At 39.6% G+C, this 21,619-nt stretch overlaps 2 protein-coding genes across 7 annotated transcripts in view; one reads left to right on the top strand and one right to left on the bottom strand.

Annotated features, from left to right (window-relative positions):
- Nucleotides 1-21,619, bottom strand: part of LOC131430247 (probable G-protein coupled receptor 158) — a 214,987-nt gene that overhangs the window by 105,613 nt on the left and 87,755 nt on the right. The gene's annotated exons all lie outside the window — the stretch shown is intronic.
- LOC131429239 (uncharacterized protein K02A2.6-like) lies at nt 3,492-7,769 on the top strand. The gene has a single exon (XM_058593287.1). It carries the CDS (start codon nt 3,492-3,494, stop codon nt 7,767-7,769), a length of 4,278 nt encoding a protein of 1,425 aa, XP_058449270.1.

Genomic DNA, 21,619 nt, shown 5'->3' with positions numbered 1-21,619 from the left:
AATAAAAATAGTCAGTATTATCTTTCCATATCACATATGTATTGTAGATATTATAATGAATTTTGAAACGAATGATTTTTGATAACATAAGTTTTGGTTTTACTAAGAATTTAAAAACGTCTTCAATTTCATTTCAACAGTTTCCACAATTTAACTGGATCTTGTACAATGAGGTCCTTACGAAATACGTAGGATGCAACCTCACGGATCATTCTCATTGCGACGTTAATCAAAAGCTTGTTTCGGCTACATCAATCTACGAACAGTTGTAGTGCATTCTTGGATTCTTGGACTCTTGGACTCTTGGACTCTTGGACTCTAGGACTCATGGACTCTTGGACTCTTGGACTATTGGACTCTTGGACTCTTGGACTCTTAGACTCTTGGACTCTTGGACTTTTGGACTCTTGGACTCTTGGACTCTTGGACTCTTGGACTCTTGGACTCTTGGACTCTTGGACTCTTGGACTCTTGGACTCTTGGACTCTTGGACTCTTGGACTCTTGGACTCTTGGACTCTTGGACTCTTGGACTCTTGGACTCTTGGACTCTTGGACTCTTGGACTCTTGGACTCTTGGACTCTTGGACTCTTGGACTCTTGGACTCTTGGACTCTTGGACTCTTGGACTCTTGGACTCTTGGACTCTTGGACTCTTGGACTCTTGGACTCTTGGACTCTTGGACTCTTGGACTCTTGGACTCTTGGACTCTTGGACTCTTGGACTCTTGGACTCTTGGACTCTTGGAATCTTGGACTCTTGGACTCTTGGACTCTTGGACTCTTGGACTCTTGGACTCTTGGACTCTTGGACTCTTGGACTCTTGGACTCTTGGACTCTTGGACTCTTGGACTCTTGGACTCTTGGACTCTTGGACTCTTGGACTCTTGGACTCTTGGACTCTTGGACTCTTGGACTCTTGGACTCTTGGACTCTTGGACTCTTGGACTCTTGGACTCTTGGACTCTTGGACTCTTGGACTCTTGGACTCTTGGACTCTTGGACTCTTGGACTCTTGGACTCTTGGACTCTTGGACTCTTGGACTCTTGGACTCTTGGACTCTTGGACTCTTGGACTCTTGGACTCTTGGACTCTTGGACTCTTGGACTCTTGGACTCTTGGACTCTTGGACTCTTGGACTCTTGGACTCTTGGACTCTTGGACTCTTGGACTCTTGGACTCTTGGACTCTTGGACTCTTGGACTCTTGGACTCTTGGACTCTTGGACTATTGGACTCTTCAACACTTCAGCTCTTCAACTCTTCAACTCTTGAACTTTTGGACTATAAATTCCCTCTTATTTACTACTTTAGACTTCAGGTTTTTAAGTTGCAAAAAAAGTTGTAAAAAATAAATTTTCCCATATTTTCTCACAGTTATTTTGACTACCATTCATGTAATGAGAAACTGTTCGCTTCCGTAGATTTGCACCGGTGTATGGTCCGACCAGACAGACTCATAAATAGGTGAGTGACGTTTCTGGAAAATTATTCCTTAGTAAGTTCGACCTAATGGATAGTGAACACGCAATCATTACGTTGTTGAATTCTTTGCATCAAAGCGCTTGAATCCCTCCTTTGAATCTACAATTAAAGACACACTCCCTGGGCTTACCAATCGAAATTTGTATACTTCTAAACGAGGTCCCTGTGTCTGCAAAGAATGTTGTACAAAAATGAAACATGAAGTTTATGGCGATTACGTTTCCAAGTACATGTATGTAAAAAATTGTTGAACATTTTCAAGCTCGACCGAAACGAAGTTTATTAACTTTGACTTTCCTGCCAGCCTAACGCACTTCGGTGAAGCCATGCAGGGGCCGCAAACATCGCAAAGTATTCGAGTTATGGTTGGCTCGCTGGCTGAAGCAGTAGCCAAATAAACTGCTTCGGAAAAGTTTGCTCATATTGTGAGTTACTTTGACGACGCAAAGAAAAACATATAAAGTTTCCCAGTTTGTTTTATCGTGCCTCCAGGCGTATAAGCTCGTTAAAACTTGGCGGAAAGCATACGAAACGAATCACCGGAAAAACTGTACGCGTCTTAGAGGATAGTCCTCATAAAAATGGTCTTTTACGGATAAAACGCTTTTTTCTGAATTGACAATCCTAAGAAATCCTGATTAAAAAAATCCCCTTATGCTGTGTTTCAATCTAACAAGAAAATAGCGACCGTGCGTCACTAAGCTCCCGAAGGTGTTCATTTAAAATGTATCGTTTTAAAACCATCAAACACCATCGTTTATCGTCCACTCGGTAAATGCCTTCATCAGCCTAGTGCGGTATGCAATTCAAAGAAGATAAATGTCATCATCAAGCCTAAAACCTTTCTTTCTACATACCGATGACGTGAAGAAGCTATCTTTATGCGTGCCCTATTTACAGGTTATGGTTTATGTATTTCGTATACGAGCCTGCGGCAGTATCCTGACAGAGTCGACTGAAGGGTCGGAACGAAACCGAAACCGTTGATCGCACTCACACCAACAAACAATTCGAAATATGGAAGCTTTGCACCATGTGGATGTCAGCCCTTCACCTACGGAATGTGTAGGCGGGTACGGTTGATCCCTGAAGAGGTTTTATTAGGATCTCAGGTTTCCATGTAGTGGAGTGGAGTGTGACCCTTTTTGATGGGAAGAAGTGTGAGTCGAACCATCGTGGCAGCGAATTTCTTCTGGTGATATTTGTAGCTTTTAAAATAGAACATTTTTCTTTGTGCTTTCAGTATGCAAGTCAGCCTGCTTTTGTTTTAATTTCATCGAATGCGAAATGTTTCTCATGAAAAAGATGTCGGCAATTTATCTACGTCTAACATGACACCAATCGAAATCCGAATCTATTTATCTTCTGCAATCGATAATCTGTCGTTGCTAAGTGATCCCATTATTGATAGCTATTCTACAGCAATAACGTCCCATTATTTTCCCCTCTTTTGGTGTAGCCAATATCGAACCGGAAAGGATTGCAGGGAAAAGATTCACGTTCGTCCGGGAACCCACTTGGTACGACGAGCGAGTGAAAACGAATCGAGCTCCATCCATAATAGTAATAAATAGTTGGGCAGACGCAAGCGATGGTCGATATTTTTCACGATTACTGGTTAGTCATCTGTTGCATTATTTTAATAACCCCTTGTTATCGCCATTACAACGACTCCTTATGTGCCCCTTGTATTTTTACCCGCGGATTTTAGTTAGTTGAATTGAAGCTATGCTTGAAGACAGTTATGTTGAGAACTGGTGAATAAAGATTTATAACGAATAGCCGGAGTATTTATTTGAGAATAAAACATGGTGTCAGAAGTTGACGTGTGCTTCTAAGTACGTTTTCTTGGTGTCAGTTAAATCACGGGAAAAGTGCGGAAATAAAATTACACGGACATTTTTTATCGGACTGAGCTAGTCGCTAGGTATAGGCGGCCATATTGCATTTTACTTTTGCAAACGGCAAAGTGTTATTTGAATCAAAGTCATTCGATCCTCATCAATATGGATCCCGAGCAGTTTGCTAAGTTTCTGGATCACCAAACAAAAATGTTTGGTCAGCTTTTAACCAAATTCACCCCGCCACAACATCATCCAGTACCAGCTGTAATGGGACCAAACGTGGCTGTTCCCCAACCATCACCACTCGCACTAGATGGTGATATGGAGCAAAATTTCGAATTTTTCGAAAAAAGCTGGTTTGATTATTCAAAAGCTGTCGGAATGGACCATTGGCCAGATGTGGAAGATTCTCAGAAAGTTAGTTTTCTGATGTCAGTAATTGGTGAACCTGCACGAAGAAAATACTTTAACTTCGAATTGACTGATGCACAAAAAGCTACGGTGCAGAACGCTCTACAAGCGATTCGTGAGAAGGTTACAGCGAGACGTAACATAATTGTTGACCGTTTGGATTTCTTCTCTGCCTCCCAATATTCCAGTGAAACAATCGATGACTACGCCTCCCGTTTAAAGATACTTGCTAAATCTGCAAAATTCGGTGCTTTGGAAACAGAGTTGGTAACGTATAAGGTTGTCACTGCCAACAAATGGTCACACTTACGTACCAAGATGCTTACTGTTTCTGATATAACATTGCTTAAAGCCATCGATATGTGTCGTGCAGAGGAAATTGCAGCAAAACGCTCAATAGATATGTCAATCGCTTCAAGTTCAGAAGTAAAGAAAATTATCAAGCCCAAATCAAAAAACCTTCACTGCAAGTTTTGTGGTGATCGTCATGAGTTTTTGAAAGGAGTATGCCCAGCTTTAGGAAAACGGTGCCATCGTTGCAAAGGAAAAAACCACTTTGAAAAAGTTTGTCACAAACGCTATCAAAAGTCACCGAAACACCCAAAGCGAGTAAAGGAAATCACTGAAGAATCGAGTGAATCCGAAGAGTCATCAAGCGAAACATCCTCCGGAGAAAGCGAAGGAGAGTACGAAATCGGAAAAATTTACGATAACACTGCCAAGGGTGGGAATGTTTTAGCCAAACTCGATTTGAAGTTCTCCGATGGTTGGAAATCGGTTAAATGTGAGCTAGACACTGGGGCTAATACCAGCTTAATTGGTAATGAGTACTTGACCAAGCTTTGTGGTAACCAACCTTTGCTTCCTTCGAAACTTCGTCTGCAAAGCTTTGGAGGAAATCCTATTAAAGTTCTCGGTGAAGTGAAAATTCCATGTCGCCGAAAGAATCGTGAATTTATGCTCATACTACAAGTGGTGAACGGAGATCATTGCCCTCTGCTGTCAGCAAAAGTCTCACGCGTACTCGGTTTCGTGAAGTTTTGCAAATCGGTATCGTTTGAGAAGTCATCACAGTCATCACTTTTGAATATATATCGTGTCGAAGCGCAAAGAATTGTAGATGCTCATGCTAATATCTTCGCTGGGTATGGCCGACTTCCCGGTACAGTTTCTCTAGAAGTGGACAACAGCATCTCCCCAATCATACAATCACCACGAAGAGTACCAATCGCAATGCGAGATAAGCTAAAAAAGGAGTTAGAATCTTTAGAGAAGGAAGGATTAATTGTCAAAGAACTAAAGCATACGCAATGGGTCAGTAACATCGTCATAGTTCAACGTGGTACTGAATCGTCTGGTATCAGAATCTGTTTGGATCCTATTCCTCTCAATAAAGCTCTAAAAAGACCAAATTTGCAATTCGTGACGTTGGATGAAATCCTTCCTGAGTTAGGACGTGCTAAAGTATTTACGACTATGGATGCCAAAAAAGGATTTTGGCATGTGGTTCTGGACGAGCATAGTAGTAAGCTTACTACATTCTGGACACCTTTCGGACGCTATCGGTGGACTCGTTTGCCATTCGGAATTTCTTCAGCCCCAGAGATTTTTCAAATGAAATTACAGGAGGTTATTCAAGGACTCAAAGGTGTCGAATGCATCGCCGATGATTTGCTTGTTTACGGAACCGGCGATGACTTTGAAACAGCCTTGATCGATCACAACCAGTGTCTCGAAAAACTGCTCACACGCCTAGAGGACTACAACGTCAAACTAAACAAATCAAAGATGAAGTTGTGCGAAACATCCGTAAAATTTTACGGTCATATGTTAACAGACCAGGGTATCAAACCAGACGACAGCAAGATATCGACAATAAGGAACTTTCCAACACCTACAAACCGCAAAGAAGTCCATCGATTCATCGGTATGGTAAATTATCTTAGTCGATTTATCCAAAATCTGAGTGCAAACCTAGTTAACCTCCGAAAACTAATTGTGGAATCGGTACCGTGGCAGTGGACAGCAATCGAAGAGGAAGAATTTAGTCGCATAAAATCACGGGTAGCTGATATTGGCACACTCCGATACTACAACATCAATCAACCATTAATAGTAGAGTGTGATGCAAGTTGCTTCGGACTAGGTGTTGTGGTTTATCAAAAGGATGGAGTCATTGGATACGCCTCACGAACGCTCACGCAAACTGAAAGGAATTATGCACAAATTGAGAAAGAGCTGCTAGCGATTTTGTTTGCATGCATTCGTTTCGATCAAATAATAGTCGGTAACAAAAAAACAGTTGTGAAAACAGACCACAAACCTCTCGTCAGCCTGTTCAAAAAGCCTCTTCTCTCAGCTCCACGACGACTTCAACATATGCTGCTCAATTTGCAACGATATTCTTTGAGCATCGAATTTGTAACAGGAAAAGACAACGTTGTTGCAGATGCTCTGTCCCGAGCACCAGTAGATGAAAAGCTGCCCAGTGATTGTTTCAAAAAATTAAATATCTGCAAAATTGGAAAGGAAGTTGAAGTGCTTCAGTTGAGTAAGTTTCTATCGGTTTCTGATAATCGCTTGACTGAGATAAAAAAGGAAACAAGTAATGATCAGCCACTTCAGCTAATTATCAGTTATATCCAGCAAGGTTGGCCTCCTACAGTCGACAGAGTACCAGACACAGTGAAAGTTTATTACGGTTATCGCAGCGAACTATCTACACAAGATGGATTAGTTTTCCGTGGCGATCGCATTGTAGTGCCTTATGTTCTTCGAAGAAAGTTAATTGACAGCTGCCACGTTAGCCACAATGGAGTGGAGTCGACTTTGAAGCTAGCCAGAGCGAATCTCTTCTGGCCAGGAATGTCATCTCAGATCAAGAACGTAGTCAAGGAGTGCCAGACGTGCGCAAAGTATGCTGCTTCACAACCAAATCCACCGATGATGAGTCATTGCATTCCCATCTATCCTTTCCAATTAGTGTCAATGGATGTTTTTCAAGCCGAGTATCGTGGTTTTACACGAAAATTCTTGGCGACAGTAGACCACTATTCGGATTTCTTTGAAGTCGACATCTTAAAAGATTTAACGCCCGAATCTGTTATTGATGTGTGTAAAGCCAATTTTGCTCGTCATGGAAAGCCACAGAGGGTGATTAGCGACAACGCTACTAATTTTGTCAATGCAAAAATGATTCGATTCGCCAATGACTGGGATTTTGAGTTGGTTACTTCGGCGCCTCATCACCAACAAGCAAACGGTAAATCGGAAGCCGCTGTAAAGATTGCGAAAAGATTAATTAAGAAAGCAGAAGAAACTGGTACTGATTTTTGGTATGCGCTATTGCATTGGCGAAACATACCAAACAAGATTGGATCCAGCCCAGCAGCTCGTCTTTTCTCACGTTCGACGCGTTGTGGAATACCAACATCGTCTGCAAATTTACTTCCCCGAGTAGTGGAAGGCGTACCTGCTGCTATCGAAAAAAACCGAACTAACTACAAACAGTACTACGATAAGAAAACTCGTCAATTACCAGAACTTCTGATTGGATCACCTGTGTATGTTCAATTGCATCCAGAAACTTCGAAATTATGGACTGCCGGTACGATCACGGATCGTCTCAGTGAACGGTCGTATAAGGTCAACGTTGACGGCGTCAGCTACCGGCGAAGTTCAATACATTTAAAACCACGTAATGAACCCAATACGCTCAACGAACTGGGACATATCTCACTACAAAATACTGGTTTCCGTGAACACGTTGATTCTAACAACATTATTATGGAACAGAAAACATCAAGTGAAAATCTATTTCAAAATGCTTCTTTACAACAGCCTGCTTCGATGAATGTTCCTGAAGTTTCACTCTCATCAATACCGGTACCGGCTGTTTATACACCTGCACGTGAAAGGCCGACACAGAAAGACAGAGTTGCCATAACGCCTGTTGATTTGAATTCTAGACCAAAAAGGCAAACTCGCATTCCAGAAAAACTAAAAGATTTCGATGTAACGTTCCAGTAGTTTTTTTTTTTTTTTTAATGTGGAGAGGATGTTGCATTATTTTAATAACCCCTTGTTATCGCCATTACAACGACTCCTTGTGTGCCCCTTGTATTTTTACCCGCGGATTTTAGTTAGTTGAATTGAAGCTATGCTTGAAGACAGTTATGTTGAGAACTGGTGAATAAAGATTTATAACGAATAGCCGGAGTATTTATTTGAGAATAAAACATCATCCATGTCATTTTTTTTTGCTGTGGGGAGCTGGACTACATAATTCTCCTCGTTAGTCTTCGAACGTTAGTTTTTATTTGTTTATTTGTTTATTTTATAGTTCATCTGACAATGTATGTCTTAATGAATAAAAAATTTTAATGTAAAAGTAAAACTTAAAGTACATTATTACGGTAGACAACACGAAAACGGTCAAGTAATCTAAGATAAAAAACATTAGACGACACGTTGAAATTAAAATATTCGGCAAATTCATTGAATCGTAGGCAAACGGATCTGAATGGTTCATTTTGACCATATAGTGTGTTACGAGTTTCCAATAGCAGAAAAGGTCGTTGTCGAAGAGGCCTCTCAGGAGTATACAAATTTAGTCGCTCGAGTAAAGCAGGGCAGTCTACACTACCCAAAAGCAGTTTCGCAGCAAATGATGCTTGAGCATATGCTCTTCTCAATTCCAAAGGTTCAAGATTTAGTAAACGGCAACGGTCCTCGTATGACGGTAGCTGCGTTGGATCAGACCAAGGTAAAAACCGCAATGCGTATCTCACGAATTTTCGTTGAATTGCCTCAATCCTGGTAATCCAATTAGAGTGGAACGGACACCATACAATAGCATTAGATTCGAGCAATGACCGAACCAGCGAGCAATATAGGGATCTCAAACATAACGGATCACGGAACTCGGACGAAATCTTAAAGATGAAGCCCAGTTGTCGGTTTGCTTTACGAATGATGTTGTCATAGTGTAACTTGAAAGTAACTTCACGATCCAGAATCACGCCAAGATCTTTAATATGCTCTGTTCGGGCGAGGGAGCATCCTGAGATTTTGTAATCGAAAGCAACTGGAGCTTTTTTACGGTGGAAGGAAATAATCCTGCATTTTTCGACGCTTAAGTCCAAAAGGTTTCTAGAGCACCAATTTTGGAATACATTCAGCATTTTTTGTAATTCGATGCAGTCCGAAAGGCACTTGATGATTTGAAAAATTTTTGTATCGTCTGCGTAAAATAATCGACAATCCAGTGGCAAAAGCAGAGACACATCGTTTATGTAGATCGAGAACAGCAGCGGGCCGAGTATGCTACCTTGTGGAACTCCAGAAAGGTTCGAAAACTCATCCGACATAGCCGAGCCAATTAAAACTCGCACACAGCGTTGCGATAAATAGGATCTGAACCAACAAACTGCACGAGTAGAAACGCCAAGTAACTCCAATTTCTTTAGAAGGATTCCATGATCTACCCGATCGAATGCCGCCTTAAGATCGATGTAAGCCGCATCAATTTGCAACCCGCAGTCCAAATTCCGTAAACAGTTTGAAGTGAACTGCATGAGATTTGTCGAAACCGACCGTTTTGGAAAGAAGCCATGTTGTTGAGAATCTATATAATTTTTGCAACACGAAAACAAAATGTTGTTCACGATGATTTCAAACAGCTTGGAGCAAGCACACAATGACGTTATTCCTCGATAGTTAGCAACATTACGCTTGTCGTCTTTTTTGTGGACCGGAAACATATGGGATGACTTCCAACGCAAGGGAAACTCACTTCGTTGAACCGAGAGATTAAATAGTATTGCTAACGGACGGATTAGGGCTTCAGAACAACGTTTTAGCACACAAGATGGGATTCCATCCGGACCGACAGCAAACGATAACTTTAGTCGAAGTAAGGCAGCTGTAACCATGTCATCTGTGATGTGAGGTATATCGAAATTAAACACGTCACGTGGCATACCAACTGTGGATTCTTCTATCTGTCTCGATGTGGCGCAATGATCGTGGAAAACATGTTTGAAGTGTTGCGCAAACAAAATGCATTTCTCATTATCATTGCTGGCTGTTTCCTGTTCTAAGAACATAGAGCGCGGTAAGCCGGTTTCGTTTCGTTTCGAGTTAACAAACGACCAAAAACGTTTTGGATTTCGGCATATCGAGTATGTTCGGATTTACATATCGAGTATAGAGAAAGCGATTGTAGTGGCGGTATCTATTACTGTGAAAATTTAGCTGGCGTTTAAAGTAAGCAGAACGGGAGTTGCAGTATTTTCGAAGAGCAGCAGATCGAGCACGCTTGAATGCACGTAACCGACTATTAGACCAAGGTGGCTTCTGTGTAGGTCGTTTAGGGGGAACAGCACAGGAAATAGCGAACTCAACTGCTTCGCTGAAATACTCTACAGCATCGTTAACATCGGAAATTGCATCAAGAGCGCGCCAATTTGTGTGAGAGAGTAAATCGTTCAAAACGTTGTAATCTGCTCGTCGAAAATCTGGGTAATGCAGTACAGCAGACTCTTCAAAGACGACTGGTGTCAGTATTCTGAGAGAAACTTCAATGGCGGGATGATCAGCGTCGAGGTCCGTAAGAGGTTCAATCGGCGATGAAACGGTGGTGATTGGTGTGGCAATATCATTGGCGAGAACAAGATCCAACAGGCGAGCATTTCGATTCAGCAGATCGTTGATTTGGTTGAACCCGTTTAGATTAAACCCGTCAAAAAGAGCGCTGCTGGCGGTTGACATATGCGAATGCAATAGATCAATGTACGGTAAGCCTTTTCCTGAGAAATGCCACTGAATACCGGATTGGTTGTAGTCGCCAAAAAGAAGTGCAGGAGTGTGAGGATCGAAACGTGATGAAATCGAGCTCAATGAGTCTACATGTGCACATATGCTCATAAAATCATTTTTCCGATCTGGTGGCAGGTAAATCACACCAATACTGACAGCAACTTGTGGCAGCTTAACGACAATCCAAAGCTGTTCAATGGTGTCAGAGATCGGTGAGGGATCGATGTAACAATTCAATTTTTTAGACACAGCTATCAAGACACCACCACCGCGAGTTTTATGACTGTTAGCCGGGGACCGATCGGTACGAAAAACGGTATACTGATGTCCGAAAAGTTGAGTGGAGAAAATTTGATCGTCGAGCCAGGTCTCTGTCAGAACGATGACGTCATGTACTGCTTCCATTACAGACAAAAAGAATCCATCTATTTGTGTTGAATCAGATGAGCCCAACTACCGGAAAAACGCACTTGAAGGTGGTATGAGAATTTTGGACAATTTGTATTGAGTGGAGTAAAAAAACAGTCACTGACACTGGTTTTGCATAGGGATGCCAAAGAATTACCAAAAATTAGATAATCGGAAATCATTTATTTAGATACAATTTAAATCCTGGTAATTTCGCACAGGAATGTTAAATAAACATTTGACATTCGGAGAAACAGTTTCCGGCGAAATGACTTTTAGTGAAATGTGGTGAAACGACCCTGTCTGAAAATTTGTCTAATATAAAAAGCGTTATTTGTGGGAGACTCGACTTCTACTTAAACATCAACTGCACACATTTTGAAGCCAAACCTATCCGCTGTTATGAACACGGATTTTAACATTCCAAACAGTACTAAAGAGACAATAACGCTGAAAAACGATATCGACGACAGCACCAAACACTACAAAAATGACAACAGCAACACCGACGAAAAAATGGACAAAGATTCGATTTGTGAACTAATCACCCCCAATTCCCGCTGGATAGCAATAATAATGCTTTTCTCTCTAGAAAAATGGGCTTAACGCGACCAAGTAGAAAGCAAACATTGATTATATTTTGTTCGCTTTCTTGATATCTTCTCGATCCCTGCCATATGAATGTTTTGTCCGAGAAACTGCCAAACAATTTTTTTGACATACATTAATTTGCATTGTGGGTATTTCGTGAGAACCTCTTTATATAACTTTCAAGTTGGTATTTTGTGGTATTTTGGTTCTGGGGAGGCTTCACTGGGAATACTATCGGAACAATGACTTCTAACAAGAACAAGAATTCTTGAGATGTCCAGAATTGGCAAAAGTCCACTGAAGTATTCTATGGCATTGCCGTTAACCTAGATTTATGGATTTGTTCTAAATGTCTCCAATAACTTTCAATTAAGTCGGCAATCGTCTATCGTGATCTTTCAGAACAATAGTCCTATGTTCAACGAAACGTTTAAGGGCAAAGCATACGGTAGATGTAGCCAAATTCAACGATTTCGTCTCTATTACAATTTTCTTTTTTATCTCTTTAAATCTCAATAAGTCACGCACGGATAAGTATTCATTACCGGTGCTATGATTAAAAATCAGAAAATTATGAAACAAGTCTTCTCATGAAATTTCATGAGAAAAATTATTTATGTCATGAAAATTTTCATGGGAAATGAGTTATTGTTCATAATATCTATCATTTGGCTCATAAAATCATGAAAACAGAAGACATGTTTCATGATTTTTAATCATGGCAACGCGCAATACTACTTTTATCACCAAAGCAATAGAGCTTCTCAAACAGTCTGCTGGGAATGCATAGTCAGGATCCAGATATCAGGCAAATTTAACTTCAATACTACACGAAATCAGACCGTTTCAATACGTTCGATTATCTGCTGTACATATAATAATTTTTGGTAAAAGTATATGCAACGAGTGTCTTTTGGTATGCGTGAGCCGATTTCTAAACGATTTTTCCCTTTCTCGTAGCTCAGGTAACTATCACGTCTGGTTTCCGAGGTATAACGGTATAACTGACTTAAACGACAAAACGCAATTTTTGCTTACCGCTTAGATTTTTCCGGAAATTTTTCATCTGATTCCAACAAACTCAAGCTCGCTTGAAAGCTATTGTTAGACCATTGAAAAAGTTTGAAGATCCATTGACTGTCATTTCTGGCTCCGGAGATATAATGGTCTACGTTACGCAACCGATAAAACGCATTGTTATTTCAATTTTCTCAGCGATGGCTGAACCGATTTCAACAAGTCTTGGATCGTTTGAAAGCTACTATTGAGTTATTGATCATGTTCAAAGATTAAATGGTATAAGTGACGTAACTGATATTTTTCATGAGCTAAATTTTCTGGTGGTGACTCAACGAATTTAGATAAACTTAGGTTGAGTTAAAAGCTACAATGTGGTCAGTGATCAACTTTGGAAGAGTTATGGTGAACATTTCCGGTTCGGAAGAAGTAATCTTATATGTGACGTAACCAACAATTCACAGTGTTTTTTCTAATACGCCAAAATTTCTCGAAGATTTCGACAGACCTAGACTCGATTGAAAACTACTATTAGGTTATTCGATAAGCTCACAACACTAATGGCCGATGATAGAATGTTTCAATGAAACTGTTTAAAGGTATATTTACACCTTTCCGGTCCATATCAGTGTTGCACAGTTCCGTTCACGGATGTTAATATTCTTTCACAGGTTTCAATGCGTGTATTCACATTTGTTCGGGACCGTTTCGTGTCGGTACTCAGCCGGTCAAGTGTGAATATACGCATTGAAACTCATGCACGGAACAGTGCTATCTTTGATCCGGACCGGAAAGGTGTAAATAGACCTTAAATGGCAAGCGATCATCACTTCATTAGGTGGATTATGAAGGGTTTTTTTTTCTTTGAGATGTGACGTTTTGCGAAGGTTGTAAGGTATGAGGGTATACGATTTATTTTTATGTTTCATTCTAAAATGTGGTTTTTGTGGTGACGTCCAGGAACAAGAACAGAAAGTATAGGAACAGGTACATAAAGTACATGGGCCAGCCCAGGAATATGTACAGAAGTTACAGGACCCAGCGCAGAAAATACAAGTACAGGTTCAGTATGTTATGGAACAAGGGCAAAGAGTACAAAAATAACATGGATAAATACATAATGTACAGGAACAACCATATAAGGTACATGAGCAATCATGGAAAGCATAGGAATAGAAACATGTACAGAAGTACATGAATAAGTATAGGAAGTACAGAAATAAATACACAAATAGCAGGAATAGGTGAATGATGTAATGGAACAAGTATACAGTGGATGTACTGGAGCAAAGTACATGAGGAGGTACACAATGTACAGAAACAAGTGCAGAAAACACAGCATTAGGATCATAATGTATTTCAACAAGTGCTGAAAGTACAGCAATAACAGGGACAAGTACAGAAAGCACAAAAACAAGCGTAGAAGGTGTAGGAACAAGTACAGAAAGTATGGAATTTGTAGAGAAATTATAGGAAAAGTACAAAAAGTACAGAGACTAGTATACAAAGTACATAAACAGGTGTAGGATGTACTGGTACAAGTACAGAATATTCAAGAAGAAGTGCGAAAGATACATGAACAAGAGCAGAATGTAGCGGAACGAATGCAGGAACAGAGCGTACAAGAGCAAATACAGAAAGTACAGGTAAATAAAGCACAGGAATAAGAATATGTTCAGAAAGCACAAGAACTAGTACATAAAGTACAGGAGTAGGCACAGAGTTTAGGGGAACAACTACAGAAAGTACAGAAACAGGTACAGGGAACCCCTGGAACCGGTACAGAAGGTATAGGGAAACGCTCAGGAACAAATTCAGAAAGGTACTGAGAGTACAAGAACTAATACGGACGGTACAGGAATAAATACTGAAAGTAGATGAACATATACAGTAAGTGCCGCAATATGTTCAGAGCGTACAAGAACTAATACAGAAAGTATAGGTAAAGCAATTACAAGAACAAGTATATAAAGTACAGGAAAAGTCACAGAGTGTATAGGAACAAGTGTAGAAAGTACAGGAACAGGTACAGAGAGCACAAGAACCCGTATAGAAGGTATAGTAACAAGTTCAGGAACAAATGCAAAAAGTAGAGAAACCAGTATTGGGAGTACATGAACAAGAACATGTACAGAAAGTACATAAATAGGTATAGAAAGAACAGAAACAGGTACAGAATTTACAGCAACAATTGCAGAAAGTATACCAACAGATACTGAGAGTAACACATGGATCAATAAGTCCCGAGACTAACAATGGAAACAACATTTTTTTTGCAAATTTTTTTTTATTCATCAACATAATCACCTTTTAGGGTGATATAATGGTTCCAACGTTTTTCCAATTTTTCAATACGATGTTTATAAAAAAAAAATATCTTTCGCTTCAAAATAAGCTTCAGTTTCAGCGATGACCCCCTCATTTGAGCCAAATCTTTTACCCTGGAGCATTTTTTCAAGATCAGCAAAAAGCCAGTAGTCACTGGGGGCTAAATCTGGTGAGTATGGGGTGTGGGGAAGCAGATCAGAGCCTAATTCGTTCAATTTCGCCATTGTTTTCATCGACTTGGGGCAGGCTGTTTTTGTTCCATCGAAAGCAATCGCGGCACCCACTTGGAAAAAACCTTTTTCATGCTCAATTTTCCTGGAAGGATAGTAAATACACTTCCATATGATATCTGTGTCATCTCAGCAATCTCACGGAGCTTCACTTTACGATCTTTCATTATAATTTTTGTCACTTCACTCACATTTTCCGGTGTAACGGCTTCCACATGTCTACCCGAGCGTTCCGCGTCATTTGTGTCGGTACGACCACGTTTAAACTCGGCGAACCACCGACAAATCGTTGCTTTTGATGGACAAGAGTTCGGATAACATTTTTCAATCCATTGTTTCGCTTGTACGGTGTTTTACCCATTAAAAAACAATGTTTTATCAAAACACGAAACTCGGTTTTTTCCATTTGTTAAACAAACTACAAAACGACTTTACTCCAACCTCGATAACTCAGCTGTTTCTGGTCGGATCGAATTAACATTTTGACCCGTTTCAAGCAAAGGTTAGTACTCTAGAAAGACGTGGTTACTGGTTTACTACTAGCGCCATCTCTGCTTTAGTCTCGGGACTTATTGATCCGTGTGTTACAGAAACTGGTACGGACGGTACAAGAACAAATACAGAAAGTAGAGGAACATATACAGAAAGAGCAGAAAACATAGAAACAGGTACAGAGCTTACAAAAACAGATACAGAAAGTAAGGTAAAGAGAGTACAGAAACATGTGCACAATGTACAGGAATAAGTTCTGAAAGTTTAGAAATAGGTACAGAGAGTATGGGAACATTTATAGAAGACACAGAAACAAGTACAGTAAATCTAGAAATAAATGCAGAGAGTACAGGAAAATGTGCAGGTAGTACTGGAACAAGTACAGAAATTGCAGTAACAAATGAAGAGAGTACTAGAATAGGTACACAAAGTACAGGAGCAAGTGCAGAAAGTACAGGTACAAGTACAGGAAAAAAAAAATAAAAGTTAAATGACAGTTAATGGCAAATATCATCGAGACAACAATTTTGACTGGCAAATTCATAGGTGAAACGGTCTTCATTGCTTGCATTCCAACGGTATCACTGATATTTTATTTAAAGTTATACGTTGTTTTCAATTTCTCATCTGTTTGGCGTTTGCTGTTACCATCAATAAAGCGCATTAGGAGTTTGCAGTGTCAATTTGGAGTATCGCGCGTCGTCGCAAACCATCGGTTTTATATATTTTTACTGAAAACAGAAAATCGAGAAATGTAATTTATCATAGAGCATTGCAAAAAAATTTGTTTCCAATTATCATTATATTGGATGGAAAAAAGTTTTCTTTAATTTAGTGCAGGAGTCCGCTAGTTAGTGTATAGAACAATTGCCTGGTTGGTGTCACTACTTCGGAAAAATTTCCAGTTATGGTAGGATAGCATAGCATTTCCATTCCATTCAAAGCCAGTATCTATGTCGATACAACCTGGGAAGTTTCCATTGTAAAAACTTTTCTAACGGTTGACTGAAACTTGTTCGAAAAACCCCATGATCAAATAGAATTTTTTTTGTGCCAAACTATGTATATAAATGTTTATTGAACTTTAGCTTAATTCCAATTTCATTTGTTATCCGGTGCAGATCATTGAAAACAATAATTTCTGCCAGATTATATCAGTCAGAAGCTCAAAATGTAACCTTTCTCCATCAGATGGATTTACTGCACATGGCGAAGCGTTGAAATTCAACGGACCAGGATGGATAAAAACTCTTCTATTTTTTTATCCTTCGAATGACGAACGGGTGCAGTTTTTCCTAGTTTTTTTAACGGCAGACTCGAGCAAGGATAGCGGATCCCTCCGTTGTGTGTGTGTTTGTATGCAAAAAAAAACGCTAACGTACAAACAAATATCGACAGTAGCTGTTCGTTTGTTTTCAGTCAGACGGGATCCAGCAATTGTTTTGCCGTGCTATGAAATTGGAAGTTTTTCCTTCATCCCTACTGGCTTAGCCAGTCGTTCTTTTGTTGCAGGCGAGATGCATTCATCTACAGGCAAGATGTGGAGTGAACGGGCGGCAAACGGATGGGAATGAAGATAAATTGCCATTGTTCTGCATCGTACGTGATTTCGGAAGGTATACTTTAACTAACAAACTTTGGAATATTCATGAAAAATCGATCAAATATCCGTTCAAAACAAACTTGTCAGTACCACGAAGTAAGCTGTACTGACGCGCTGTTGTGGAAAATTGATCCAGCGAATTTAATATCAACTTTTTACTACGGTGGGTGTGGCTTCGGTAGCTCTGCAAAAACGTAGTCCCAGAGAGATAAATCATAACTGGTGATGCTCGTTGATCGGCAGGATTCATTTTTCTAGAGTTTCTTCGCTTCTATCGCACCCTCCACAGTCAGAGATGGTATTTGATTATGACTTTCTGTGTTTGATTCACATCTGTGTAGTTGATACAGAAACAAATTATAAACTTTAGAGTTTAAAGTATTTTCCGATCTTATTGCTTTGTTCGTTGGATGGGAAGTTTGTTGAAGAACGAATTACATTCTAGGAATAAGTTTTAAAATTCAGTGATATGTTTTGGAGATATAAGATTTTTAATTAGATGCAATCATAAATCGAGTAAACCTAGATTTTCCCACTGATTTAATGCAAATGTTGGCCACGGCCCCGCTATAATTGGCCCATACGCAAGGTCCAATTTTGGCATACTCTCTCCAAAAATCGGCCGGCATTTCACGAATAAATATTGGCTTCCAGTGCGTTTATCGTTGCTGGTTTATCCTTGTAGACATGAGCCTTAACATGGCCAGACAAGAATTAGTCCAAAGGAGCAATTTGCCAACATTGAAATGTCATGGGAAAGACCTAGAAGTATGAACAATGGTTGCCACACCAATTGAGGGATAGATAAATGGAAAATCGCGAGCTCGTTGGCGAAAAGTTAATTCGAATTGTTGCAACTGCGGAGAACAAAAGTAGAATGATGCGACAAGCCCAAATCCTTTTGTTTGTTGAACCATAAAACTGTACGTTCGAAATAACGAGTGCATTGAAAACTGGTGAAACTATAAAGATGTATCGCTTCCGAGAACAAATTTTCAATTCGAATAATGATTGCTTCGATCGGAAGACGACCAAAATGGTCTTGCGACTTGAAAACTCTTACCGCCTAACTGAAGGACCCCTTATTGGGATAATATCGTACCCGCCGTCTTTCTCAGATTACGCCCCATCCGACTATCATATTTTTGCATCGATGCGACATTCACTTGCAGGGCGGCGTTCCGCCAATTTACAATTAGTCGAACGGTTTACGTCGTAAGAAAAACAAATATATTGTTTTGGGATAGTATCGAAAATTTCCCTAGAATGTATTAAAATTTTCCTAAAATGCATCGTAAAAACCGTACAATTTTAACCAATAATGGCTGGTAGGTAGACTGATTTTGTCCGTTCTTGGGTTCTATAATTTATTTAAATTCAAATGAGTTTAAGACTCTATCCGATTCTTTTGGATTTATGATCCAGTTCGAAGGCAATTGGCAGAAAGTTTTGGTTCTGAATCGTAGAAGTGACGAAGCTGAAAAACCGCACCTCTATTTATTGGCTCATTTTTCTTCGAGACCCAGCTCAATAGTAACCTTTTCAAAGATTTTTATTTTGTGGTCTCATTCATCAGTCTTCTTTCAATCTGTTTATTTTTTTAATAGATCATGATTGAAAACTCACGCTAAAATGGCTCATGGAGAACAGTTCTGGTTTCGGAAATTTTAACGTAAAATTGACATAACTGGCAAACTTCAATTTTTATCCTATCACGAAGTCAGAAGCCAGAAGCCAGAAGCCAGAAGCCAGAAGCCAGAAGCCAGAAGCCAGAAGCCAGAAGCCATCCATCCACCTTTTTCGTTCGATTTGGCTCATATGGATTATATTCTATTCTTAAATATAGAAAGACGTCGCGCAGAAGTTTTTCGTAGATCTTCTGGGAAATTACGTCTCGGATTTGGTCAGAAAATTGCAAAATTGCTGGACCTAAAAAGAGGCTACAATAATGAAATTGATAAGGGGGTCAAAAACTCGAAAATGAAGCTCACATCAATTTCTCAAGTCTTACCAGCATTTTAACGAACATAAATACAGTTCGAAGCTCCAAAGGTTCCTGTAGAACTTTGTTCGGATCCGACTTACGGTTCCGGGAATACAGTGTGAGGAATGTGAGAATGAGAGAATAATGGCTATGAACTGAAGCCGACATGAGTGTTTCGAAATAGCCTTAGAAATGTTGAATGGATCGGACTGGTCACATCGTAGATTTTCTGGGATTTTCATGGCATTTTTTCTGTGAGTTGCCCACAAAGTTGATTTTAACCATTAGTGCCATTTCAAGCAATAATGGTTGAAATCAACGATGTGGGGCTCCAATCGCTTACCGATCCACCCTTTTCGCCCCTCAAATTATTATTTGTTTACAATCCAAAAAATGCAAAAATTTAGCTCGCTCGAGGAGATCATTCACGCCGGCACATTAGCAGACATTCTGGAAAACTACACTCTTAGAAAGTTTGGAATTTACGCAAAAAAAAGTTATTCTTGTGTCTGTATCGCTGTAAATTTCAGCTAAACTAACTGTGAAGTAAAAGCTTTACCAAGTGGTTAGGTTTTTCCATTGGGTGAACGTTTTGGAAAATGCTGATGATTTGGAAATATGAGCTCGGTTCTGCATGTACGGATGATTTTCAAATGTTTTTGGAATTTTGTGAGGATGGTCTAATTTTTGGCTTTGCCATATGTGAGGTCTAGAATTCGTGTGGGTTTTATGGAGGATTCATATCGAAGTGGCCTAATACCAAATTTCATGACAATACATCGACGTGAACCTTTGATAAGATCACATAAACGAATGAGAGATTCTCCTTAATTACTTTCTCTTCTGTTAAAAACTTCCTAATTTTCACGTTTACCTACAAAATATTCATGTAGAACGAAAGATAACATTTCCAGCTTTGCAACAATATCAGATATGTAACGAAAAATTGCATAATAACGCAGATATAGTCGAAAGAGAAAGTAAACAAAGAGAATCTGTCAATTGTTTTTGGGCCCTTCTGAAATGTTTACGTTCTAGTTTTCATCAAGGTATGGAAAAACACGCATCAGCGCATTCATTGAATGATTTGCGGTATTGGTCCACCATCCCCCGTATTTTCCAGATCTGGCCCTTAGCGACTATTATCTATTTCCAAACCTGAAATGGTTTATTCAGGGAAAGAAATTTTCGTCGAATGCTGAAGTCATTGCAGAAACGGAAGATACTTTAAATGCTTTAGATTGTAAGTGTGTACTTTTTAGATGGGATCAAAGAGTTAAAAAAACGCTGGATTAAGAATAAAAAAATTTTTTTTTGAAAATGTTTCCATTCCCAACGAGGTTTCATTCGATCCAATAGTACTCAGAAATATCCAATAGACTGGGTGTTTATGTAAATTTCCGGCGTTTTTTCCCAAATTCTGGTTTTTCGAATAATATTGTTTTTTATTGAATAAGGGGTTTAACTTGATTAGCAACAAACTTTCTAATTTTTAGGAAAGCGCATGGGAACCGTTCGGCACGTTAGCAAAATCATTGTTCTTCGGTGCAAAATGCATGTGATCTGCAAATAATATTAGGTGATTGCCGAAAATTTTACAGAAGCTGCTCGATATTTATCTATATTGTATACAACATTTCCAATCCGGTAGAAGATGCTACCAGAACTCGTGCCTCTCAATGCATGAACCGCGAGAGAATTTTTCTACATTTCTTCGCTCCACTTCATACTCTGTGCATTTTACGGCCCTTAATAAAAATTACAGTCTGGTAATGAACGTTGTGTGGAATTTACCAAGAGAGAATCGCAAGTTGACAATTATCGCAGAAAATCGAATCGATGATTCGACTTGATGATTCTTATACTAGGTTGCAATATTTAAAAACCCTTGTGTGGAGCATTTTCATAGACACAACTTATACAAAAGTTATATGCACATAGTTAGAATAAGCGCCAATAGTAAAATGATTATATCGCAATTATCAACTGTCCATATAGAATCGAATCGCGAAACGAGAATAAGCGACCGTTTGTTGCTTTAGAGAGAATCCCCACAGCAGCGTGCTAACTTGTGATGCTCAGACAGGTCATCAAGAGAAATTCGCTCTCGCACTAGTGTTCATTCTATGTTAAATGAACCATGTCGGTTTTTTTTTGCTACTGCGATAATTTCCGTCTCTCTTTGATGGCACTGATTGAATCGGGTGAAGAGTTGGTAGAGAGCGTTATTTGATACGATAAAAACCATCCTTAATATTAACCCTACGTCTGCTCAGCGAGTTATGTACAGCCGCAAGGTGGTATAAGCAGTTTAACATGACCTGCTTATGCACTGATGCATCGTCGGCGGATCGTAAATATAAAAGAAAAGTTATGTGCGCTTTGCAAAGACCGGTTACTTTGCTCC

This window comes from Malaya genurostris, chromosome 2, assembly GCF_030247185.1.
Source record: "Malaya genurostris strain Urasoe2022 chromosome 2, Malgen_1.1, whole genome shotgun sequence".
Taxonomy (NCBI): Eukaryota; Metazoa; Arthropoda; class Insecta; order Diptera; family Culicidae; genus Malaya; species Malaya genurostris.
Note: the sequence above shows the minus strand (reverse complement) of the source record. Positions and strands in the feature narration are given on the sequence as shown.

Excerpts from the sequence above, each read along its gene's own strand:
- LOC131429239 (XM_058593287.1), top strand. The coding sequence starts at position 3,492 with ATGGATCCCGAGCAGTTTGCTAAGTTTCTGGATCACCAAACAAAAATG.